General features: G+C 45.0%; 2 protein-coding genes across 2 annotated transcripts in view; both read left to right on the top strand.

The window, feature by feature from the left end:
• LOC125769473 (uncharacterized) overlaps positions 1 to 10,346 on the top strand; it is a 103,087-nt gene extending 92,741 nt beyond the window's left edge. Inside the window, exons 2-3 of the mRNA XM_049438207.1 lie at positions 6,238 to 10,239; positions 10,296 to 10,346. Coding sequence (XP_049294164.1) covers positions 6,622 to 10,239; positions 10,296 to 10,346 — 3,669 coding nt within the window. The 5' untranslated portion in view covers positions 6,238 to 6,621. The remainder of the gene's footprint in view (positions 1 to 6,237; positions 10,240 to 10,295) is intronic.
• LOC125769474 (uncharacterized) lies at positions 1,257 to 1,871 on the top strand. Its single transcript, XM_049438208.1, has one exon. It carries the CDS (start codon positions 1,257 to 1,259, stop codon positions 1,869 to 1,871), a length of 615 nt encoding a protein of 204 aa, XP_049294165.1.
• Positions 10,347 to 26,678: the final 16,332 nt, after the last annotated feature.

The following is a 26,678-nucleotide window of genomic DNA, read 5'->3' as shown; positions in this document are numbered from 1 at the left end:
TCAAGGTTGTTTAAGTTTTCTCGTGCAAGGTTTGTTTATGTTTTCAATCTGGCCGGTAGCGGGAAATTAATTTCGAATTAAATTAAATTAATTTAAACAAAGAAAATTATAATAAATAGTAAATTTATTGTTTTGATGAAGTTGATGAGAAAGGCAAGTTTTTTAACTCCAGTGACGATGTTTCAAAACAATGGACCATCAAGAAAGCTCGTGGCAGGATGCTGCTAACTCCTGTGATACAAATAACGGCTGTTGCTAACAGTACAGTTGCAGATTTGTTTCGTTTTGTTTTCTTGTGTGTTTAACGCTGGAAAATCTTGTTATAATTTTTTCCGGTAGCCAGAAAGAATTGTAACAAGATAAATAGGTGAACGAAGATGTGTTTGCCTACCGTGTCATACACCGGGATCCGGGGAACCAGGAGAATTGGGATCGGCAGTTTCGAGTAGCATGAAGGTAAAAATCTTCGAATACGGGTAATCAAACGTGTATGGCTTTTTTCTCATTTCATGACCGTCACCGTACCCTCAATATACAGGTATTCATAACCACGATTCCAACACAGCTTCCAAACTACCATCAATATACAGCTATTCATAACCACGATTCCAACACAGCTTCCAAAAGGGATCGAACACTGTGCTGTGGACTATCTAATATTTTTTAACTCTATTTTTTTAACTCTAATATTTTTGCTAATTAATTAATTTAATTAATTATTAATTAATTATTAATTAATTTTTATTGTTCAAGCAAGTTCAACATACAAGTAATAAATTCATAAACAATGCAGCCATGCATTTGTCTTCTTCTTCTTCTATTTTCTGAAGCCTTTGTCCACGATATGGGATTTTTGTTTTGAATTAACAACGATTCTTCTGTTTTAAAAATAATGTTGACATTCACAATAATTATATACAAATCCTGCGTACTTTTAAAAAATAAATAGCACTCGATTTGTTAATTTAATTTACAATATTTAATAACACTCAAAATATTTAATTTTTTAATTTGTATTAGTTTACCTTGGTATTGCCATGTTTACCTTGTTATTACAGAAAACTGTCATGGCGTCAAGTCGCGCTTCGAATCGCGATTTTTCGCTGAAAATACACGTATAGCGACTTTTCACAATTTTTTTTATATGGAGTTTCGCAAAATTTTTCTGATTCGCGTTCGCAAACGCGACAATTGCTAAGCGTTTAGAGCCGGGGTTACTGTGGAAATACGACGTACGGCTACCGTGTAACAGAAACATGGCCTTGAGAAGATATACGGACCTAAGGAAAAAGATGGAGAAAGATCCCGAATTAGCGAATGCTATCACCCAAAAGATGAAGGACTATTTTGGACCGATACGTATCACCGTTGGACGTCGCCATGAGAAACGATCTAGAGCGATCTTCACCTGCCTGACAACGCGAGCGATTCATTTGGAGGTGGTCCACTCGCTTACAACAGCCTCCTGCATTCTGACGATCCGCCGATTCATCGCGAGACGTGGATCACCACGTAAGATCAGCAGTGACCAGGATACTAATTTCGTCGGAGCAGCGCGAGAGCTACGAGGACGTCGACGAGCCTTGAAGGACGACACGGAAGTGTTAATGGAAAGGTTTTCGAGTCCGGTAATGAATTGGATTTTCAACCCACCATCCGCGCCTCACTTTGGTGGATCTTGGGAGCGTCTGGTCCAATCGGTCAAGAAGACGCTAAGCAACCTGGATTTATCCAAAACTCCGAGCGACGAGCAGCTGACATCAACCCTAACGGAAATAGAACTGATTATTATTTATTTCAGATCACTGACGTACATACCTCGGAGACGAGATGGATTCTCCGATAACGCCAAACCACCTCCTGTCGTGTAGCTCGGACGGAGCTAAGCCAGAAGCGTTCTTGGATGATTCGCCGGTAGCTGTGACGGCATCGTGGTGTGCTGCATAACGTAACGCGCAGCTATTCTGGAAGAAATGGGCCGAAGACTACTTGCCAACGCTAACCCGGCGAACGAAGCGGTTCGAACCAGTAGAACCAATCGCGGTCGGCGACATCGTGTGGATTATCGACGGACCTCGCAGTTGCTATCCGAAAGGACGTGTAATCGCAATAGTTAGGGCAAGAGTCGGTCAGGATAGACGCGCGACGGTACAGACTAACAGCGGTACAATCGAACGACCCGCTACTAAAATCGCAGTGTTAGACGTAGAAACGCGGATGGATTAAGCGGTAACCAAAGAGAAAGTTCAGTATTAGAGACCGCGTGGTCTACAATGACGTTCGTTAAATGAAGCACCGGGTTGCTGCACTGGAGGGGAGTATGTTGTGAATAACAACGCGTCATTGTTTTGGTTAGAATGCGGTGACAGATATTAATCTTTAGGAATTCCCGGGGAGCTTCTTTCTGCTGCTGTAATTATGAGTGAGGAAGAGATTCGATCTTATATTTAATTCAATTAGATAATTACCGTTGCATTTGTTTCGTCGGCGTTACAATCAGGCTGTTGGGTTCAATATGGCGGAACATCATTATTAGTGAGTTTTATTTTAGGCACACCGAAACACCTTGCAAGTTTCTACAACATGCCCGGCCTGAGTTAGAATCTCGACGCAATCTATTTTTTTCTGTGGGTTATTCTGTTGTTGAAATGTCGGGGTTAGGGGTTTGATTATTCAATTGTTGTTTCGCTGCGTCGGTAACTGCAATTACATACAATTTGCAAATGTTTTTGGTTTGAAGTTATAAACATCATTTCAAAAAATCTTGTCAATAATTGTTGCTGCGTTAAAATACACAAATCGGGACAATCATTTTGGTTTTGACTAGTCAAATGTTAAACAATCATGCCGCTTGAGCAAATGGATTCACATCTTTGACTAGCGGAACACGCATACGCAAACGTATGCGCTACTGATCGCTGCAATCTTTGATGATCGATTTCTTCATCTAGCACCGCAGCATCACTGTCCCCCGTTTAGCTGCTTTCTTCAGTTAAACCGTGCTTTCTTATCATCTTTGGGAATGGTTCCGCCTTGTATTTGTATTTATAACATTCTGTGCTTAAACATGTTCAATTTTAATTATTGCATGTTTGTCGGCACAACCCGTGAGTTGATAATTTTTAAATGTCCGTAATGAATATCCTGCTTATTTTGTGGTAATACAAACATTTGCATTTTTTATCATATTTCCTTCAAACCGCTTTAAAGATCATGGAGCTACAGCTTGTATGGGAGATAAATGAAAGGTATTTGGTGATCGCGGGAGTAAAGGTGAAAAAGCAGTATGCAGCTTGTATGGAGAACAGAAGGAAATTTGTTCAAAGCTTTGCATATACACACACAAAATGAAATCACCGATGAAGCAAATTTTGTCCTATCTATCTTGCATGTGAGTGCAAACAAGAACGGAACAGGGGTGAAAACGAGAAGCATGACAACAAAATGAACAGAAGCGGGAGTGCGTGACTTCACAAAAAATGATTCTACGAGTGCGAGCCAGGAAGATATTCAAATTAGAGCAGGATACACGCTATTTTGTTCATTTTAGCCCCACTCGGTTCGCTTGGGTTGCTGAACATATTTTCTATCGGGTTCAGGAAGGGTGAATAGGGAGGTACATAAATTGGTCTGTCTTCTTCGTTGTCGATTGCATCTTTTACCTCTGCACATTTATGGAATGCCACGTTATCCATAATCATGTACGAACGAGTAATTCCGCGCATCCTTAATATGTCTTTCAACTCTAAAATAAACTGTTTAAATAGTTCACGATTCATAGCCGTGTTGTGCGACTGGTAATGAATTATGCTATACTTATTCATAGCGCACATAATCGAAATGTTTTCCGATCGCAAGTGCGGTACAACGACGATAGGAGTTGTTCCCTTCCGCGATCGTCCTTACGATGTCCGCATGCTAAGGTCAAAACCAACTTCGTCCAGGAATATGATGCCCGTGTCGGTAATCTCCAGTGAAATTTCGTAAAACGTTGCAGCTTACGATCTCCGTTCTTCGAAAGTGCTCTCCGTGTTACGACGTTCGGGTATGTTGTGGATTCGGTTAAAGGAATAATTAAATTCCCTTCATTTCTCTTGCGATCGTTGTCGTACTGACTCGCACGCTGTATCGTTCGAGGACCTTCTCAGCCAACACCTTCAATGTTACAGGGAAACGCACATGATAAGCTGCGGAGAGCCCACTTTAGGAAATCCTGCAAGCGAATATGAAAGTAGGGTTATGTTTGTTTACATTTTTCAACTCTCAAACCGACAAATATATACCCAACATTCAAACCGCCTCGCCAATCTGACATTTTATATCGATTGCACGCGATTTCCTATTAGGAGATTTGCCAACATATTGGGTGTTTCCGTATCAATCTTCCCTACTTTCATATTCGCTTGCGCGATTTCCTAAAGTGGACTCTCCGCAGCTTATCATGTGTGTTTCCCTGTATAACTCCTCAAATCAGCTGTGGAGAATGAAACAGTCCACGTGAAAGAGAGAGGGAAGAACCGCCTATATTTTTTTTTTCAAATTTCGCCTTGCAAATACGGCAACGTCACATTTCTTTTGAAACGTGTTCATTTTAGCCCCGTTCTGTTCTGAAAGTGAGCCTAAAGTCGGGGCTAGAACGGGGCCCCATTCTAGGCCCGACTTCAGTATCGACTCTGCCCGTTTTGTCTGATTGGGCGTTTAAGATCCAAGAAGACAGCAATTATCGTTTCCTTCTTTTCCATCAACTCTTTCCACCTCGCTAGAACAAGGTTCAAAGCAGTTTCACAAGAGTGGCCCTGCCGATATCCTGACTGCTCGCGAATTAAAAACTCGTGTGCATTCAGAAATTGTACCAACTGTTCTTTGACTACAATTTCAAGAATTTTTTCGAGTATATGTAGCATGTTGATGGGACGAAAATCCTCCGCATTGACAGCTCCGATTACTTTAGGAATAGGTATTACCAATGACTCATTCCATGCTTTAGGAAAATATCCGCTTTTTAGCGATTCATTAACCACTATAAGAAGATTTTCTCCTATTACGTGGAAGCAGTCCTGAATTGTGTGAGAATTCACATTCCCTATACCTGCAGTTTTATTCAGGTTGACACAAATCGTTTTTAGCTTCTCAAATGTAATCTTCTGAAAATTGAATCGGTGCTCTGGTGTGTTATAAACGTATAAACTCGATTTAGTTTGTTCCGAGCGCGTTTTATTGTAATGGTAACGTGCGTTACCCACGACGTACGAACAGAGAGAGAGCGTGCCCACTATTTGCCACTAATTATATATCCTAACTGAGTGCCTCGCGCAGGCACTCACTACTTCGTTAACTTACTATAATAAAGGGTGCGTTACACGATTTACTTATGTGCTAAGCTGACTCCATGACAGGTGTTTTATTTCTCAATAAATAATCAGGCTCGCCGACAGAACTAATTTTTTCATGTATATTTAAAACACTGTTTACAAAAAACGAATTAACCTTGTTACTAATGATAGTGTAGAAAAACGCGGCTTTTTTCAGACTTTCTTTAGGAACGCTATTGCGAACCAAAAAATTAGTAACTTTATTTCTTGCCGATTTTCTACAAAAGAGGTTCGTTGTTTGTGATCCCGCCCATTTTATAAGTTTTTTCGCAAACCTAAACTCACCACGGTTCTAACTGTTCCGATCGAATGCCAAGATCTTTACATTTATGTCGACATTAAAACCGCAGTGACAGCGGCGGTCGGTGTAAATAACGTTTGTTCACAACAGATAGAATCATCCGATTCAACCAAGTTATCAAATCTAACAATAGAAACGCGTGACTGATCTGGTTTAATCATACTTTTCAATACTTTCCAGAGCTCTTTACTGTTACCTTTGTGCTTAGATATCTCATTAAAAAAGTATTCGCTATGTGTTGTTTTGAGATTCCTGCTATAGTATATTCCTAAGCCTAGTATAGTCAGACCAATCGTCAGCCGAGTTTGTTCTAATAAATTGCTTGTATGGCTTGTCTCTTTTCCGGTTAGCACGTGCAAGATGTAAAGTATATCATTTACATAACAGTCTCTTGTTACGGTTGTCTTCCCTTCTACCAAGACGTTCGTTGCATGTTCCATAACAAGTCTGCAGCTTCGTCCAAATTGGATGTTTCCTGCTGAAGACCTTCTGACACATTGATGCAAAGAGCATGTTTCGAGTACTTATTCTAGCATTTTACGTTTTCGTTGAACTGTTTCACAGTGTTTACACAAGAATAACAATATAGTGGTATAAACCGACAGTTTGCTGGTTTCGTCAAGTTTCAGCAACTGTCGTATTGTGAGTGCCGGTGGCACTCGGTGGGCACTCAGAGAAAAGGTTATAAAAGGAAAAACAAATAAACAAAATCCCTCTTCTTCGCTTAAAAATCCCGCCAATCGTACGGTAACTATTAGAAAGAAAATTCAGCATCCGAATTCCGCAAGTTTGTTCATGGTGCCGTGACCAGGATACGCCGAATTGCTGGTTATTAATTTGCGGATTCTCGCGACCTGTTTTTTCCTACGCATAACGCAAATTTTATCGCGACACAACACTCCCGTTTTTTCGTTACCGCTGACGAAGCTATTTCCATCGTGTCTGATCATGCCAGCGTCAGCCGTCATTCTATCGTCCCGAAGGGCAATTTTGCTGGTCTCATTAGATCGCCACGAGAAGTTCCTCCTTGATTTTCTCCCGGAACGAGACGCTATCGAGGTCGAAACGCGCATAACAAAGTTCGACCAGCTATCCATTGACTTGGAGAAAATCCAAGGTCAGCTAGAGGATTTGGCAATCACCGAAGAAGAAATTGCGCACAATGCCGCTTTACGCGATGATTTTGAGCCGCGCTTGATACGCGCACATTCCCAGCTAAAGGCTAAAAGGGTGCATGTTCCGCGAAGCATTAGTTCCACACCAAACGCTGGCCCGAGCCCCCTAGTAGGCATTAAACTTCCCACCATCGCGCTTCCCGAATACGATGGTGATTACATGCAGTGGCTAACGTATAGGGACACTTTTGAGGGCTTAATACATGATAACCCCGAGCTACCGCCGATCCAAAAGTTCCACTATTTGCGCGCATCCTTAAAGGGAGAAGCCGCTAAGGTTATTGAATCCATCACCATCAGTGCCGCAAACTATGAAATAGCATGGAAAATACTGACGGAGCGTTACTCTAACGAGTACCTGTTAAAAAAGCGTCATTTGCAAGCCTTATTCGGAATGGCCACCATGAAACGGGAAAGTGCTTCAACCCTTCACCATCTTGTCGATGAGTTCGAGCGGCACAAGAAAACGCTAAACCACTTGGGTGAAAACACAGATGCTTGGAGTAGCGTATTAGAACATTTGCTATGCACAAAATTGCCTACAACAACGTTGCGCGATTGGGAGGAATTTGCATCAACAAATGAAAATCCAAGCTACGAAGGCTTGGTGCAATTTTTGCAACGCCGAATGCGAGTGCTCGAAACTCTGATGGTAAACAATACCGACGCACCCTCTAGCGGAAATCACACGCACTTCACACACAAACAATCGAATCTCACTCGGCTGGCATGTCCGCGATTCATGACTATGGGTCCGGAAGAACGATATCGACAGGTCATGTCCAATAAGTTATGCTTAAATTGTTTGCGGGACAACCACCGAGCGCGCGATTGCTCCTCGCAATACAAATGCAGACACTGTCACTCAGCACACCATACACTGTTACACAACGCACACAACGCACACAACGCACAAGGAGCACTTCCCACTGCAAACACCATGCCAGCTGCGCGAAATGCTCCGGTAAGCCATCCACAGAACAAAGACGATCACGCCACAAACACTCAAAGACACCACGTAGCAGCACACGCAAGCCAGCAAACATATGATCATGTTTTTCTGCAAACTGCCGTGGTACACGTTGCTGATTCACATGGTACTCTGCATCCAGTGCGAGCACTATTGGATAGTGCCTCGCAGCCTGATTTGATGAGCACCAGGCTTGCTCAGAGGTTAGCGTTGAAACTTGATACGGTCAACGTAACGCTCATCGGTGCGGGTCACTCTTCCACCCCGGTGCGGAAATCGGTGCGTGCGAAGATTTCCTCCCGAACGGGCCAATATCAGCTGAATGCTGATTTCTTGATTGTGGACAATTTGATTGGGGATTTGCCAGCACATGATGTGCGCACCGCCGAGTGGCAAATTCCGCCAAATTTTATGCTTGCCGACCCCCAGTTTAATAAGTCGGCACCGCTCGATCTTATCCTCGGTGCCCGGCATTATCATGCATTTTTCCAGAGCGGGGCGCAATATAAAATTTCGCATAACCTTCCTGTCCTCATTGAAAGTGTGTTCGGCTGGATCGTGACCGGCTCAGCATCAGCATGTAATAACAACACCGAAACTTCCAACGCATCTTCCGTCGTCTGCATGAGCACGCTTGAGGAATCACTCGAGCGATTCTGGAAAGTGGAAGAATTACAAATAAGAGATGGTTACTCCCCCGAAGAAAGGTATTGCGAAAAATTATACCAAGATACAACACAACGAGACGATACTGGTCGTTATATTGTTCGTTTACCAAAGCAGCCTGACTTTGAAGAAAAGCTGGGTCTTTCGAAATTATCAGCTCTACGACGTTTTACAATGCTCGAAAGGCGCCTAGAACGCGATTCTCACATTAAAGCGGCATACCATGAATTCATGCATGAATATTTAGAGCTAGGGCACATGTCGCTGATACAAGCTCCAGCTGACGACGAATCAGCATATTATCTGCCGCACCATCCCGTATTCAAGGCTTCGAGCACAACAACAAAAACCGGGGTGGTGTTTGATGGATCAGCGAAAACATCATCGGGATACTCGCTCAACGAAGCGCTATGTGTCGGCCCTGCAGTTCAGGATGATTTGTTGGACATCATTCTACGATTCCGCACGTATAAGGTGGCGGTTGTTGGAGACATTGCTAAAATGTACCGCCAAATACTACTGCATCCAGACGATAGGAAGTATGCCCGCATTTGTTTCCGGTTTGATGCGCATTCACCGATCCAGTATTACGAGCTGAACACCGTAACCTATGGGTTGTCCCCATCATCCTTCCTTGCAACTCGAACCCTGCAGCAGCTTGCAAACGATGAGGGAACCACATATCCTGTTGCCGCATCCGCTCTGAAGAGCAATTTCTACGTGGACGACTTCATAGGCGGTGCGGATTCGATCGAAAGCGCTCGGCGTCTACGAGTAGAGTTAAATGAATTACTTTCAAGGGGTGGTTTTGAATTACGGAAGTGGACTTCAAACCGATTAGAGGTGCTTACCGGTCTAACTGCGGATCAGATCGGCACACAGTCAGCGCTACAGTTTATACCCGACGAAACGGTAAAGACTCTTGGAGTTTCGTGGGAGCCAGAACATGATGTTCTGTCATTCGAGTCCGCAATCGACACCGACACAGCAAGTCCTACTAAAAGAAGCATCCTCTCTAACATAGCCCGCATGTTCGATCCGCTTGGCCTGATTTCTCCCATTGTCGTACGAGCCAAAATCATGATGCAGGAGTTGTGGTTGCAGAAAGCTGGTTGGGACGATCTTGTTCCTGATTCTATCTGCAAGAAATGGGAAAATATTCAGCAAGATTGGCCACTCATATCCGGTTTTAAGATCGATCGCTATGCGCTGTTACCTGGTAGTAAATTGCAGTTACACACCTTCTGTGACGCATCTGAAGCAGCTTACGGGGCCTGCATTTATGTTCGTTGCGAAAGTGAGCAAGGGGAAGTTCGCACCACTTTACTTTCATCCAAGTCGCGAGTGGCACCACTTAAGCGTGTCACACTACCTCGACTGGAACTGTGTGCTGCAGTATTAGGCGCTCATCTTTACGATCGAGTCAAGAAGGCGATGGGACTACACGCAGCAGAAGTATTCTTTTGGTCCGATTCTACCGTCACGTTAAAGTGGATCAGCGCCTCACCTAACACGTGGGCAACGTTCGTAGGCAACCGAGTATCGGAGGTGCAGCATTATACTCATCCTCGTCAGTGGAGGCATGTTCCCGGCTCAACTAACCCTGCCGATCTGGTCTCACGCGGCATGTCAGCAGCAGATTTCCTGCAGAGCAAGCTGTGGAGTTGCGGTCCGGAATGGCTAGCACTACCCGCATCCAACTGGCCCAACTGTAATCCTGAACCAGCTGAAGATACGAATCTCGAAATTCGTCAGGTGAGTGCTGCCTATGTAAACACCATCACTAACCCTTGGTTTACGTTGTGTTCCAGCTACACGCGATTGTTGCGCATCGTTGCATACTGCATTCGCTTCACACGTAACACTAAGGAGAAGGCACGCACTCAACGAACACCAACACACTTCACATCACCTTTAGTCATCACTCCCGAATACATGGAAGCTGCTAAAACTGTGCTATGTCGTTTAGCACAGCAAGACGCATTTTCAGCGGAGCTACGGCAATTGGCAAAAGGTGAAGCAATAGGAAGACAATCACCACTACGGCGACTCAACCCATTCCTCGATGAGCAAGGAATAATACGAGTAGGAGGACGATTGAAGCTGTCGCAGCTTCCCTACCAATCCCAGCATCCCATAGTACTTCCTAAGAAGCACAAATTCGCACATCTAATTGCAACCCACTATCACGAGCAACTTATGCATGGCGGCGGAAGATTATTGCTGTCGCAAATAAGGGAAGCATATTGGCCACTAGACGGAAGGTGCTTGGTGAAAAAAATCGTGCGGAACTGTTTCCGTTGCATACGTCACGATCCTACACTCGAACAGCAACAAATCGGCCAACTTCCACCACCTCGGGTCATTCCCAGCCGGCCGTTCTCCGTAACCGGAGTGGATTACGCTGGCCCATTCTATCTGAAACCAGCACATCGTCGAGCTGCCGCTGTTAAAAGCTACTTGTGCGTATTTGTATGCTTCGCAACGAAAGCGGTCCACTTAGAGCTGGTGGGCGACCTCACCACAGCTGGTTTTCTGGCGGCGTTACATCGATTTGCATCCCGTCGCGGTTTACCAGCGCACATACACTCAGACAACGGAAAGAATTTCGAAGGCGCTGCGCACGAGCTCAGCGAACTAGTCAACATGCTGAACGACGAACAGCAGCAGCACATCATTGCCACCAATTGTGCCAACAAAGGTATCACTTGGCATTTCACTCCACCCAAAGCTCCACACTTCGGTGGATTATGGGAAGCAGCGGTGAAAACAGCCAAACGACACCTCTATCGTCATCTAGGCAGCTCGAGGCTGTCATACGAAGGATATTGCACTATCCTTCAACAAATCGAAGCGGCAATGAACTCCCGACCCTTACTGCCTATGTCCGACGACCCGAATGATCTGGCAGCACTTACCCCAGCGCATTTCCTCATCGGTACGTCCATGCACGCAGTTCCTGTTCCTGACTACACCAAATTGAAGGCGTACACTCTCGATGAACTGCAAAGGTGGCAGCTAATCGTTCAGCGATTCTGGAAGCATTGGGCTACGGAGTATCTGCAGGAAATGCAGAAAGACAACATGAGACATCACCGAACCAACGATATACTCCCCGGCCGATTGGTTATACTACTGGATGAATCCTTACCAACAACCCGATGGCCCCTAGCACGCATCGTTGCAATTCATCCTGGAGAGGACCAGCTCACACGTGTGGTAAAACTACAAACGGTAAAAGGGATCATCACTCGTCCGATCAACAAAATCTGCTTACTGCCGTTAGCGGACGGTGAAACCACATGCTAGTTCCTTTCGCCTTTGTTATGACATTCTGTCATGGGGGGGAGTATGTTTACACAAGAATAACAATATAGTGGTATAAACCGACAGTTTGCTGGTTTCGTCAAGTTTCAGCAACTGTCGTATTGTGAGTGCCGGTGGCACTCGGTGGGCACTCAGAGAAAAGGTTATAAAAGGAAAAACAAATAAACAAAATCCCTCTTCTTCGCTTAAAAATCCCGCCAATCGTACGGTAACTATTAGAAAGAAAATTCAGCATCCGAATTCCGCAAGTTTGTTCACACAGCGTTCATCAATAATATTTAAAACAAGAGTTTCATGATCTGTTATTTTTAGTAACGGATCAGTAGCGACTTTAATAAAGTCCGTGCTACTATAAACGTGATCGATCAATGTTCTGCTCTGTCTAGCAATACGTGTGACCTCAGTTACTTTTTGTTTCATATTTACTGTATCCATCAAGCTTTTCAACTTGGCAGATTTTTCAATATTTAGCCAATCAATATTGAAGTCACCGACATTTGTTCATTACATTTGACATTACATTTGTTCTCCTAAAATCCAAGAATCTTTGGAGGAATGGAGTAGAATGGGTAAATGCAACACACGTGCCTCGAGCAGGTCCTTAAAATCGCACTGGCTCGTACATCGCGTATAGCTCGCGATCGTATGTGCTAGCCTTCTGCATCGTTGGTGTCAGCTTCTTCGAAAAAAAACGCTAGAGGTTCAAGGCTATGGTTGGTTACCTGGTGTAATGCTCCTCCAACTGCAACATTCGAAGCGTCGACATGTAGACATAGATTTGCATGGGGTGATGGGTGTGCCTGGAGTGTCGCAGTTTTTTACAATTCACAAAAGCTACTTCGGTGTTTTCGTCCCATTTTAGCGTTGTTTGATCATTCTTGACGTTCTCACGAATCATCTGTTGCAAGAGTTGTTGGTTGTTTGCTGCATGAGGAATAAAACGTCGATAAAAATTTATCGTTCCAATGAACGTTTTAAGCTGCTTTGCGACCTTGGGGCGTGGAAAATCGAGGATCACTTGGACTTTCGCTGGATTTGGTTTGATACCCTGGGGTGTGATCGTGTGATCAAGAAAAATTACGGAAGATTTACCTATTTGGCACTTGTCTACGTTGATTGCCAAACCGTTTTCTCGCAAACCTTGAAAACCCGTTTGTAGATGATTTTTGTGTTCTTCTATATTGGACGAGGCGATACATAGATCATCAATATACGGGAAGACAAACATAAGATCGCGAAAAATAGAATGAAGGTGTCGTTGTAGTGTTTGGCCAGCGTTTCTTAATCCGAACGTCATGTAACGAAACTCGAACAAACCGAACGGTGTGGTTACCGCTGTCTTCTGTATATCCTGTTCCGCAACAGGAATCTGATGGTAAGCTCTTTGAAGATCAATGCAGGAAAATACGCTTGTGCCGTGTAAAATATTGCCGAAGTCTTGGATATGTGGTATCGGGTATCTGTCTGGTTCGGTTGCTGCATTCAGGTTTCTGTAATCTCCACACGGTCTCCACTTCCCATTTGATTTCTTGACCATGTGTAACGGACTGGCCCATGAGCTTTTAGAAGGTTGACAGATACCTTGCTCCATCATGTATTTAAATTCCGTTTGGGCTGCTTTCAACTTTTCTATCGGTAATCTGCGAGGTTGGCAAAAAATAGGTGGAACTTTCGTTTAGATTTGATGTGTTACGTTAAATTTTGTCGATCGATTCTTCAGATTGAGTACCGTAATATCGCTGAAATCTCTTAGTAATTGTTTGAAAATACCGAATATAATACATACAGCTACAGAAAGCGATGCTGTGTTTTTTTTGCGTTCGATATCAGTTTGTCGCGTTTAATGTCTACGAGCAGGTCGAAGAGTTTAAGAAAGTCCGCACCTATTATGTGCGAATCAACATCTGCAATAGTGAAAGGCCAGGTTAACTGCTGGTTAAGTCCTATATCAAGGGTGATATTTTTAGTGCCATAAGTGGCGATCTGGCTACCGTTTGCAGCAAAAAGTTTTCGTGCCGGTGTGGGATTCATCCTTTCTCTAAAGGATGGTGCGTAATGTGTGATTCGTGGTTCATTCTGCGTGGCGTTCGATTATAGCTGGTGTGTGGGTTATCGGGATCATTATCGGCGATGAGATGAGATTCAAAATAGCTAGAAACTCGGAGAGAGAAACGCGCTACTTTTTTCGGGAGTAAACCGGCAGACGCTCTTCGAAAAAAAATGCACTTAGTGGCAGGATCCTTCGGGTGCTCTTTCTCACACTTTTCGGCCTTGTTACCATGACGATAGTGAAACCAACAGAGCCCTCGGCGCGGTGCCCTCGATGGTGTGCGTGATCGCGATGAACTTGGAGTTCGTTGGTCCCATGGTTACCTCGATCCGGATGCGTGTCGTCGCTGTCTGGATCGGGAAGATGTATGTGTACGTTACGCAGATACCACAGCCAGACATGTTCTAACATGACGATGCAACACCGACGTTGGTCACACATTCCAACGGTCGACTCATTCGCTCCACCTCGGAAGTCAGGCAGACACAGGATACTCGTGTTACCAGCCTGATCTACAACGAAGGGTCGCCACCATGGTAGCAACGATCGTGAGGTCGCCACCACGGTAGCAACGTTCAACGGTACAGCGTGGGGTCGCCATCGTAGCAAGTGATAGCACAACCCCACAACCGGAAGACAGCCCTCAGGAACGAACGAAGGAACCACCAGGAAGTCGATGGCGAGATCTACGGATGACGACATCGAGGGACCGCGATTGGCTGAGTGGTAAAACGCTGAGTGCGTAGGAAATCTATTATAAATTGGGGCCAGATAGGAACCAAGCTTCAGTCTTTAGGCTACAGTCGCAGGCAAAGGTGTCTCCCAAATAAATTAAAAAGAAAAATAAAATAAAAATTATTTTTTTGTTAGTAATCGACCACGAATTACATAACTTGTATTTCGATCAGAGAAAGCGCAGCATCGATCAGCTGGTAAAACCTCATCTAAGCGTCGTGAGAGAGCTTCGATACGAGCTTCAAGCGTGTTTGTGGTTGCTTATGCAACTGTACTCGTATCGCTTGTGCTGGGTGGTGTGCTGCTCGGAGCTTCAAGGATCTTGTCTGCTTTCTTGGCTTGATCGTTTAATGAGGCAGAAGACATAGCGACAATGATGGAACGTGCAGTGATTGGCAAAGCACGGAGCTAAATATTAGTAAGGACATTATCGGAACATTCTTCTCCACCAAGACGACGCATTTCAGAAAGTAGCATACTTGGTTTCCGATCGCCTAATGATACTCCGAAAAGTAGGCTGGTTAAACGCTGGTTTTTCGTCGGCCTGAAATATTCGATGACGGCCTGTTTCACTTATCGGAGATTTCCGATTTATTGCATTTCGCGATGACGGAATGAAAGAACTGCGTTGAATTTGTGTCGGTCTAGCTTGACCCCATTCACGTAAAATGCTGCTTCTAAACAGACGAACCACGTCTCGACGTCCTCGGAATCGAAATCCCGAAAGTTAATTTATGAATGAGTTACAGCGATCTGAGTTTCCTCCTCTTTCGGTTTCATCACCGTTGTCTGGAACATTTTCATAAAATTCACGTCGCGGAAAGTACGGGCAAATTGTGTTACACGTAAATGGTGCGAATATCACGTCGATTCAGTGATACGAAAAAATACTTCACGGTCGCGGTCGATCGAAAACTATGTGGTTTTCGTGTTGAAAAAAATCACTTGTTCGTATGGAAAATTCGCGCAATCGAACGGTCGGGGTCACCCGTTTGGGGAAATGGGGTCACGAGCGGAATTTTGAATATAGGATACAATTACGTGTGGTTGGTTCCTTGGTCCAAAAGTAAGAGAGTTAATTTTATTCCTAATTCTTAGTTGTTCATAAATTGGTTGTCTTCGTTTTAACGACGAAGGGCCCGCGACGGGTCTAGTTTATGCTCGCGGATCGAGCGTTCCTCGTTCATACTTGTATGCAATATGCATTTGGCATAAATGCGTATGGTTGCGTGCGTACGGTAAACCGCTACAAATCTGTCCAATCAATCTTCTAAAATTTCAACAAACCTTGAGTCACTTGCACTAGGGGAATGATATAAAATCCCATTATTTCCTACTCGTTTACCCCGAGAAACTGCTACGGCAAGAAACCAATTGCCTTCCAGTGATTCATTGGAAATCAATGGCAGTGTCGCTTCTAACATACACAGCACCTCCTCCTGTGTGACGTGAATGTCACAAACACGATACCACCCTGTAACCTTTCAGATAAAATTGTTGGAATGCTTCTGCCTCAGGTACATGAGTTTCAGAGATCAAGACCAACAAGGGTTGGACTTTTTCTACCGTCTCACGAAACATTGCATAGTTGGATGACAGGCCGGTCACATCGAAATATAAAATCTCTCCGTACCGTCCTAAATCCACCCCCCCCCCCCCCTTGCTATTGAGAAAGCTGCATTCTCTTCTCAAACTGATTTTTAAACAGCGGACAATTATAACCATTGGCCGCGTGTTTTATGTCCAGTTTAGGGTTCCTGGTAGTGTTAGCCAACACACAGTTTACACATTTTTAGGATAGACGATGTGCAATCCGACGTTCTATGTTCACCATTGCATTTTGAGCACGCTTCCTTATTTTTGCAATCGGTGCTTTTATGACTGAATTGACCACATCGATAACAACGCAAAACATGAACGGTCCTGGATAATTTACATCTATCAAAACCAACATTGATCTTATCTAGTTTTGACAGACAGTTTTTTGAACTTTCATTATCGATTTCCAAAACTGCATTGTATTTTTGATACTTATAGATCTTGCTCTCAAAAACTCCAAGAACCTTGACCTTTTTCCAGGAAATTCCCTCATTTTGGAATTTCAAAAGATCTATTAAATTTGAGTCTGAGTATTTCTCACTCATACCAATTATTTTCACTCGTGCCTGTGGTGAAGATGTCGAATATTCCTCTCCTAAAATGTTTTCTACATCTTTCCTGATGTCATCAAAATTATAAAACACATAAACTTGACCGTCCCTACCATTGCGGAACTCAGACAATTGCTGCTTCTTCGGATCCAATTTAGCGCGTAAATCAGCTCTTGTTTTATCACAAGTGTTGCGTCCAGCAACGAGCCCTTTCTTTCCGAAGCAGTAGATCCCGTAAGAAAAGAAACAATTCTTATAATACAAATTTATAATCTATATTAAAAAAATATTGTTGCTTTGTACACTGTTTCTGGCGAAAAAAGAGAACCCGCGTCCCTTCTCACGCACTTTTATGCTCTTTTTTCATTCTACCGATCGCGTTCGTAACACTTTGGCGAAGTTCATCCGAGCCGTATCACGATCCTTCGGATCGGATGAATATCCCTAACACTTTGTCAGCAACCGTCTCGCTCGTTCATTTCGCTCCTCATTTCGCTCGCTCATTTCGGCTGTCAAACGTTGGGCCGTTGTTTATAAACAACAAGATTGATCTACTTTAGGGACAATAACCAGCGTTTTGCTTTCTTTTTTCTTATTTGTTGCTTTTGGTTCCATAGCCGTGTCAAGTTTCTTAATTCTGGGTGTTGATTTAACAATACAGAATTGGATTGAGGATCAATGCGAGGAAGACAAAGTACCTGCTTGCCGGAGGCTCTGACCGTGATAGAACCCGACTCGGGAGCAGAGTATCAGTTGACGGCGACGATCTCGAGGTGGTAGAGGAGTTCTGCTATCTTGGTACGATCGAAACTTCGGACAACAACATGAACAGCGAAATCCGAAGGCGCATTATTCAGGAAAATCGTGCCTACTACGGACACCACAAACTCCTGCGATCCAGAAGGCTCCAGCAACACACGAAATGTACGATATATCGCACACTGATACGTCCGGTAATCCTCTACGGGTACGAGTCCTGGACCTTGCTAACGGAGGATGTCAATGCACTCGCTATTTTCGAACGGCAGGTGCTAAGGACTATCTTTGGCGGTGTGTGCGAGCAGGGCGTGTGGAGAAGGAGAATGAACCACGAGCTAGCTGAGCTGTTTGGCGGTGCAGATATCCTGACGGTGGTCAAAGCCGGAAGGATACGATGGCTGGGGCACGTGATGAGAATGCCGGACTCATGCCTCACGAGGAAGGTGCTCGTCAGCGATCCGTTCGGCACGAGGCGGAGAGGAGCACAGCGAGCTCGTTGGCTGGATCAGGTGGAGTCAAACCTATCGGAGATCGTATGCAGCCGTGGATGGAGGACTGCAGCCCTGGACCGAGTTTCCTGGAAACGGATTGGCGACCAGGCCATGTCTACGCGACGTACTCGACCGTGAACAGGCCAGAAAAGAAGAAGAAGAAGATATATTATGTATATATTTTTTTGAAACATAATAGCAATGAACTGGAGGGAGTTTCACATGCTTTAACAACTTCGGTTTAAACACCGTATCTGCCCATCCCGTAAAATAACTATAACCAACAGGATAAGACTCCAATGTAGACGTCAGTTGAAATGCAAACAAACTTATAATTTCGGTTGAGAACCAATAAATAAAAGTAAGGTCAAATTATATTGAAGTCAGTATATGTGTTGCTACGTATTATGTGAATATTATTATTCTTCAATAGCACAACGACAATGCAATCGAGAGTTGCTCTTTTAAACTGGACAGAGGCGTGGGGATCGTTTGTTACATTGCACTTGCTCCAACTACACCGGTATAGAGGTCGCATTTGGATGCGACCGATGTTACTCGAAAGAAATAGTCAAGCTAAATACAATTTTGGAAGAAGAGCTCGACAATACGATCGTAAACTTCATGAGGATGTCGAGGCGAGATTTTGAATATTTACTCTCGCTCGTTAGGCCAAAGATCCTGAAACTAGACACCTTCATGCGTGATGCAATTACAGCCAGGGATAAATTTATTATAAGGTCAGGTTTCTTTGTGCAGGAGATGACTATAAGAGCATTGAGTATGCTTACCGGGTAAGAAAAGCACATTTAATTTAATATTTATAAATAACATTTCATTCATTTTGGGTCTCTCCTATTTCTCCGGACCGTCTCCCCGTAGTAAGGACTGACTATCCTACGTGGTAAAATAATTTATTTTCTATTTTATTCATTTTCAATTTTCAATTATAGGTTTCTGCACAGTCAATCTCATAATTTATTCCTGAGGTTTGCGATTCGTTGGTCCAATTGCTTCAAGATTATATTAAGGTATGATAAAAGGTATCACTTGCGTTACTAAACAGATTTTAGCAACTTAAAGTATTGTGTATAACAAAAATAACGTTAAGGAAAGGAGAAGGATAAATTTCATTTTTATATTGCACATTTGATTGATCACAATACTAGAACATAAATAATACAATATTACAATACAACAATACAATGCAATCGTCAAAAAACATAAAACGAATTAATCGTTATCGTCAAGCAAAACATAAAACGAATTAATCGTTATCGTCAAATATGCTGGTCACATCTAAGCCGGAGCTTTCTCGCAATCACGCTGCATCCATTCCCGCCAATTTCGGATAGCTACCGTCGCAATCCGCTTCATTTCGAGTTACCATTCGTTCAACAGATTGCCAACTCATGGCCAAAATCGATCTCCCTCCGTCTGGCTGGTGAGCCTTTTCGTAGCTGAAGAAACCTTTTCCAACAACTTCAACACTTGCTCGTTGTAGGCGAGGTTGGCTTCTTCCCAACGACGTTTTGGGCCTCGCGCGTGTTGACGAGGATAATCAACGTGTGGCGGTGGAGTTGGCAAACGTCTAGACGAATGTTTCACAGGTTGGGAGTGCGATGGTAACTCTGGTGGGGGATTCGCACGGACGCTAGATAGTCCCGAAAATGCTGTACTTCGTAATTCTTGAGAGTAAAATAAAAACAAAAGTGTCATTAGCATCTGAGTTTAATCAGTAATATGACGTATAAGCCTAACCAAGCATACCGAAACTGTTGGAGCATCGCGTTGCGTTGATGGTCCTAGTGGCGGTGTTGTTCCACGAGCAGATGATTGTATTCGCTTAACTACTTTTCATTACTTTTCGCAGCTCCCATCATTGACAGAGGATTGGTTAAAAGTTTGGGAACAATTCCGTACAAAATGGAATTTGCCGCGTGCTATTGGCGCTATAGACGGCAAACATGTGGAAATAAAAGCTCCACGCAACAGCGGCACGGAATATTTTAACTACAAACAATTTTTCAGTATTGTACTGCTAGCAGTTGTTGATAGTAATTGTAATTTCATGTTCGTTGACGTTGGAGCGAAAGGACGAATTTCGGATGGTGGTGTTTTACGTCACACTCCGTTATTTAGCCTGTGCGAAAAAAGGTAGGCGAGGAATTAAATTGGCGATCGTGGGGTTTCGTTTCTTTTACAATACTAATTTATTCTTAGCTTCTATCTTAATTCTATTCTTAACCCGATACGCACTCGGGATCGCTCGTGAGCGGCGTTTATCGTTTCTACTTGACTCCTTCAGTTCGATGCTAGCTTAATCCTTAACATAGCCTTATGAAACATAATTTGCTGAATATTCCAGAGCCTGCGGTATTGCCTTCGGATCCACCTTCAGTGCCAATCCCTTATTTTATGTTGGGTGATAAAGCATTCGCTTTCACCCAATATTGTATTCGACCGTTCGCCGGTATAAATGAAGCAGGTTCGTTAGAACAAAATTTCAACGAAAGACATTCGTGAGCTCGAAGAACTGTTGAGATGGCATTCGAAATCCTTACCAGCAGGTTTCGAGTGCTGAAAAAGGTAATCGAGCTTGAACCAACGATTGTCCTCTCATTCCATCGAGATGTTAGGAGTATAAATATGATATGATGGAGAGAGAAGATCGCATGTTCTGACAGAGCTTCGTGGAATATCAGCGAGAACGCGTAACCAACTGTTACTAATCCGTTTGCATTTAGCCAACTATTTAATAGTTCATGACAATTTGTAATAATCACACATACATTGTGTTGCAAACGCAACAGGACAACAATTAATCCGACTAGGAATTCGTGTTTTTTAATACGATTCACTTTATTAAACTTTTTTAACGAGCAGTTGTCTTGAACCAAGAACATTAAAAAAATTAAGGTCTTGTGTCGGATGATTCTTCGCTACAAACGCTCCTTGTCGTTAGCGCGCCCCTCAATGCCTCGGTCATTGCCTTTGCTTGTCGGTCATCGACATACCACTCATCTTCCTGAGTTGCATACTATGAGTGCATATGTAAGGAGTCTCTACTTTTTTTAGTGGTTCAAGTGGCTGGCACCACCTCGTCCTTCGGGTAAGGGTAGTGTTGTAAACAAACGGTATTTACACCGACCGCCGCTGTCACTGCGGTTTCTAATGTCGACATAAATGTGTAGATCTTGTCATTCGATCAAAACGGTTAGAACCGTGGTGAGTTTAGGTTTGCGAAAAAACTTATAAAATGGGCGGGATCACAAACAACGAAGCTCTTTTGTAGAAAATCGGCAAGGAATAAAGCAACTAATTTTTTGGTTCGCAATAGCGTTCCTAAAGAAAGTCTGAAAAAGCCGCGTTTTGCTACATTCCAAAAAATTAGTTTGGAAACTCTAAAATTCCAAAAAATTAGTAAGATTCGTTATTCGCAACTTATTTGCTTCGAACTACTAATTTCGGGCGCGCTTCTACAAATTCCGCTAAAAGGTGTAAGTATTATCCACCGGGGATAATCGCGAACGCGAGTAAAGTTTCGGGAGTGCAATTGTGATCAGTGCGCGCGAGTGTAAAAGGTGAATCGCGAGATGGAACACGACGATCTGACGGTGCAAGACGGGCGTATGACGAGCCAGCGAGAGGGCCATGAAACACCCTCGATTGACCGGCCGGCAGAGCACGACAACGTAGTCGCGGTGAATACGACGCCATCGTGTTCAGCTCAAGTACCCGTGGCCGTCGAAGGATCGCCCCAGAGCGAAGGGAGGCTAAGCCACCGAGGCGAGCAAACTATGCAAACCCCGTGGGGATATTTTCCGGTAAGATACACGAACGTCGGTACGCCGAACGTGACACCGCAGATAGCCCGGCCACTCCCTAACCAGAAATCGGCAAACGCACAAAACGATCATACACAACCGGACTTCGCGGGAGGCGTCAATGATGGCGCATCCAACTCAGCGATGGCGAACACTCTTCGGACAGTGACCCCTAGCTGGTTAATGACCTCCGAGCAGGAACTACGAAGGAAGCAGCTTGAGCTTGATCGTTTTAAAATCGAAGTGCAACAACGTTTAGTGGAACTCCGCGAGCGTGAGCTGGAGTTATTAAAAATAGGTCGAGTAGATACGCGCGAACCACCTACCGAATTGGAAAAGGCGAGTGCATGGCTGCTGAACAAAGAAAATGGTGTTTCAACTGACGCTGCGGAAAGGCCCATCGGATCCTTCGAAAAGGTCCAACGCTCTCGATATGCGGATAACCCGACCACAGCCACACGAAACCCAGCAACGTTATACGAAGCAACTACGCCATGTGATCCGGATTTCCGGGAGTGGCAACGCGCGCTCGATGAACTTCTGTCGCGAGATCCTCGCAACAGGCACAAGACGACGCACAGAAACGGTAACAACTTTGGACACAGCACTTTGGCACAACCATTCGGACACGAGTATCAACACGGCACATCGGCACAAACACACGCTCAATTTTACGGACACAGCACCTCTTCACCACCCCGCATACAAGATCGCGGATACAACACCTTCGCACAGCCTCAGGGACCCGTTCACCAGCCTAGCGCATTTACACATCCACACACGATCGCACCTGGAACTCACCCGTTGACTGATGGACATGCAGGAACGTTCGGATATTCCGGATACACTTTCTTGAGCCAATCCCAAATTGCCGCACGAAAGGCCAGTGGAAGAGAGTTGCCTACCTTCTCAGGATCGGCAGAACAGTGGCCACTCTTTATTGCAAGCTACGAGCACTCTACGGCGGTCTGCGGTTATTCCGACGATGAAAACCTGATGAGGTTGCAAAAAGCGTTGAAAGGAGCTGCATTGGAAGCGGTGAGTTCGTTGCTGTTGCTGCCATCGGGATTGAAGGACGCTATAGCCACACTCAAGCTGCGCTTCGGTAGACCTGATGTGATTGTGGACGCGTTGATAGAGAAAGTGAGGAGCATGCCAGCACCAAGAGCTGATAAACTGGAGACCTTGGCCGACTTTGGATTCGCGGTACGAAACATGTGTGCGACCATCAGGGCGTCTGGGCTGCCCGAATACACATGCAACGTAGTCCTGATGAAGGAGCTGGTATCGAAATTGCCGTCGACGACCTCGAGTGGGCGAGACATCAACAGCGGTTACCCAGCGTAACGTTGACGGAGTTCGGGAGTTGGATCAGCGACCTAGCAGAGGCTCTTAGTAGAGTGGTTCCCGTAAGATCTGACGGACCGTCAGACACAGACCGCCGGCGCAGTGGGAAACCTTCACGACCAGAGCAGCGTCATCCGACCACCACGCACATGAACATGTACGCTACAGCCCCGAGCGGTAAGTACACTCCTCCTACACCTAAATGTTCCGCATGCCAGGGAGAGTGTGCAAGCCTAGTTGATTGTCAACGTTTCCTCGAGATGACGGTAGCTGCAAGAAAGGAACACGTAAGTGAATGTAAATTGTGCCGGAAATGTTTAAAATGTCATAAGGGGTGGTGCCATCTTAAAACGCTCTGTGGTTTGAACGGCTGCGAGGCGATGCATCACAAGCTGCTTCATGGGGCCTTGAGTACCAGTAACGCGCCGGAGAAGCATTGTTTAACACATTCCGGTTCAAATGATCGCACCTTGTTCCGTTATGTCCCGGTAATGGTACGTGGTAAAGACGGCAGAGTGGTTCACACCTACGCGTTTCTCGACGAAGGATCATCGTCGACCTTCATGGACCACAGTCTGATGGAAGAGTTGGGTTTGAGTGGTATGTCCCGGCCGTTGTGTCTCAAGTGGACAGGAGATACAACAAAAGATGAAAAGGCCTCCGTTCAATTAGCGGTGCAGATCTCTGGTGCGTACAAAGGGGCTCCCGTACACGACTTGGCTAAGGTGCACACCGTTAGCAATCTGGCGTTACCCTCACAGTCGATTGATATGCAACAATTGGAAGCAGCGTACCCACACCTGAAACGTTTGCAGTTAACTTCTTACACAAATGCTGTACCTCGACTTCTAATTGGTGTAGACAACTGTAGATTGGGAAAATCTCTAAAATGTATAGAAGGAAGGACGAACGAACCAATTGCATCAAAAACGCGCCTGGGGTGGATTATATACGGACCGTGTCCAATAGCAACCGCTAATGTGACTGGAGGTCACAGAAACTTTCATATTTGCAGATGCGAGGGAAACAACGATGATCTGATGACGGCTGAGGTCAAGGCATATCCCTCTCTGGATTTGCTCGGTATCATTAAACTTCCGCGTCCTCTCAAATCCAAGCACGATGAACAGGCGTTGGCGATACTTAGCAAGGAAACGAAGCTGCAGGGTGACAGGTTCGAAACAGGACAACGCTGGAAATACGACGACAACCACTTGCCGTGTAACAAAGCTACAGCCTTGAAACGCCACGTGATCCTGAAGTTGACAAAAACACCGGATCTAAAACCAAGTCGCAGGTGCAACGAGCCGAGTTTCCAATGGGACCCAGAGTCGAACTGGCCGCTGTATGAAGTACCTACTACGAGTGTGAACCACTGAGCAAGCTGAGTGTACTCTGTTTAGCAGAATACAAGCCGATGTTTATGCACGCGAGATATGTTGCCTGAAAAAGGAGCCACCCCGATCGCAGCCATGGAAGAGCGGAGTGGAGAAAAGCAGCCCGTTTTACAAACTTTCGCCGGTACTTCGCCCGAATACACATGCAACGTAGTCCTGATGAAGGAGCTGGTATCGAAATTGCCGTCGACGACCTCGAGTGGGCGAGACATCAACAGCGGTTACCCAGCGTAACGTTGACGGAGTTCGGGAGTTGGATCAGCGACCTAGCAGAGGCTCTTAGTAGAGTGGTTCCCGTAAGATCTGACGGACCGTCAGACACAGACCGCCGGCGCAGTGGGAAACCTTCACGACCAGAGCAGCGTCATCCGACCACCACGCACATGAACATGTACGCTACAGCCCCGAGCGGTAAGTACACTCCTCCTACACCTAAATGTTCCGCATGCCAGGGAGAGTGTGCAAGCCTAGTTGATTGTCAACGTTTCCTCGAGATGACGGTAGCTGCAAGAAAGGAACACGTAAGTGAATGTAAATTGTGCCGGAAATGTTTAAAATGTCATAAGGGGTGGTGCCATCTTAAAACGCGCTGTGGTTTGAACGGCTGCGAGGCGATGCATCACAAGCTGCTTCATGGGGCCTTGAGTACCAGTAACGCGCCGGAGAAGCACTGTTTAACACATTCCGGTTCAAATGATCGCACCTTGTTCCGTTATGTCCCGGTAATGGTACGTGGTAAAGACGGCAGAGTGGTTCACACCTACGCGTTTCTCGACGAAGGATCATCGTCGACCTTCATGGACCACAGTCTGATGGAAGAGTTGGGTTTGAGTGGTATGTCCCGGCCGTTGTGTCTCAAGTGGACAGGAGATACAACAAAAGATGAAAAGGCCTCCGTTCAATTAGCGGTGCAGATCTCTGGTGCGTACAAAGGGGCTCCCGTACACGACTTGGCTAAGGTGCACACCGTTAGCAATCTGGCGTTACCCTCACAGTCGATTGATATGCAACAATTGGAAGCAGCGTACCCACACCTGAAACGTTTGCAGTTAACTTCTTACACAAATGCTGTACCTCGACTTCTAATTGGTGTAGACAACTGTAGATTGGGAAAATCTCTAAAATGTATAGAAGGAAGGACGAACGAACCAATTGCATCAAAAACGCGCCTGGGGTGGATTATATACGGACCGTGTCCAATAGCAACCGCTAATGTGACTGGAGGTCACAGAAACTTTCATATTTGCAGATGCGAGGGAAACAACGATGATCTGATGACGGCTGAGGTCAAGGCATATCCCTCTCTGGATTCGCTCGGTATCATTAAACTTCCGCGTCCTCTCAAATCCAAGCACGATGAACAGGCGTTGGCGATACTTAGCAAGGAAACGAAGCTGCAGGGTGACAGGTTCGAAACAGGACAACGCTGGAAATACGACGACAACCACTTGCCGTGTAACAAAGCTACAGCCTTGAAACGCCACGTGATCCTGAAGTTGACAAAAACACCGGATCTAAAACCAAGTCGCAGGTGCAACGAGCCGAGTTTCCAATGGGACCCAGAGTCGAACTGGCCGCTGTATGAAGTACCTACTACGAGTACAGCCGAGGAACTACGTCCCAACGTGGTACATCACAGCATCGTTGATCAGCTAATAGAATTCAACCGCTTTTCCAGATGGAAAAGGCTTCTGCGAGCAGTAAGATATGTGGTAAGATTCATTGCTAACGTCCGTCGTGCCATGCGGAGACACATCTTTTTAGGAGGACCTCTAACGCAGGAGGAACTGGCGCAAGCTGAGTGTACTCTGTTTAGCAGAATACAAGCCGATGTTTATGCACGCGAGATATGTTGCCTGAAAAAGGAGCCACCCCGATCGCAGCCATGGAAGAGCGGAGTGGAGAAAAGCAGCCCGTTTTACAAACTTTCGCCGGTACTCGACGCGCACGAAGTAGTGAGGATGCGAGGACGACTAGCCGGTACCTTGAATGTCAGCGTAACACCTGGAGATGGCTCATTCACTGACCGCGGCTTCCTGTATCATGGCGATTCGACGTTTTGTTCGACGTGGAAAACCCTGGGAGATGATTTCGAATTTCGTCGGTTCGGC

Source organism: Anopheles funestus, chromosome 3RL, assembly GCF_943734845.2.
Source record: "Anopheles funestus chromosome 3RL, idAnoFuneDA-416_04, whole genome shotgun sequence".
NCBI lineage: Eukaryota > Metazoa > Arthropoda > Insecta > Diptera > Culicidae > Anopheles > Anopheles funestus.
Note: the sequence above shows the minus strand (reverse complement) of the source record. Positions and strands in the feature narration are given on the sequence as shown.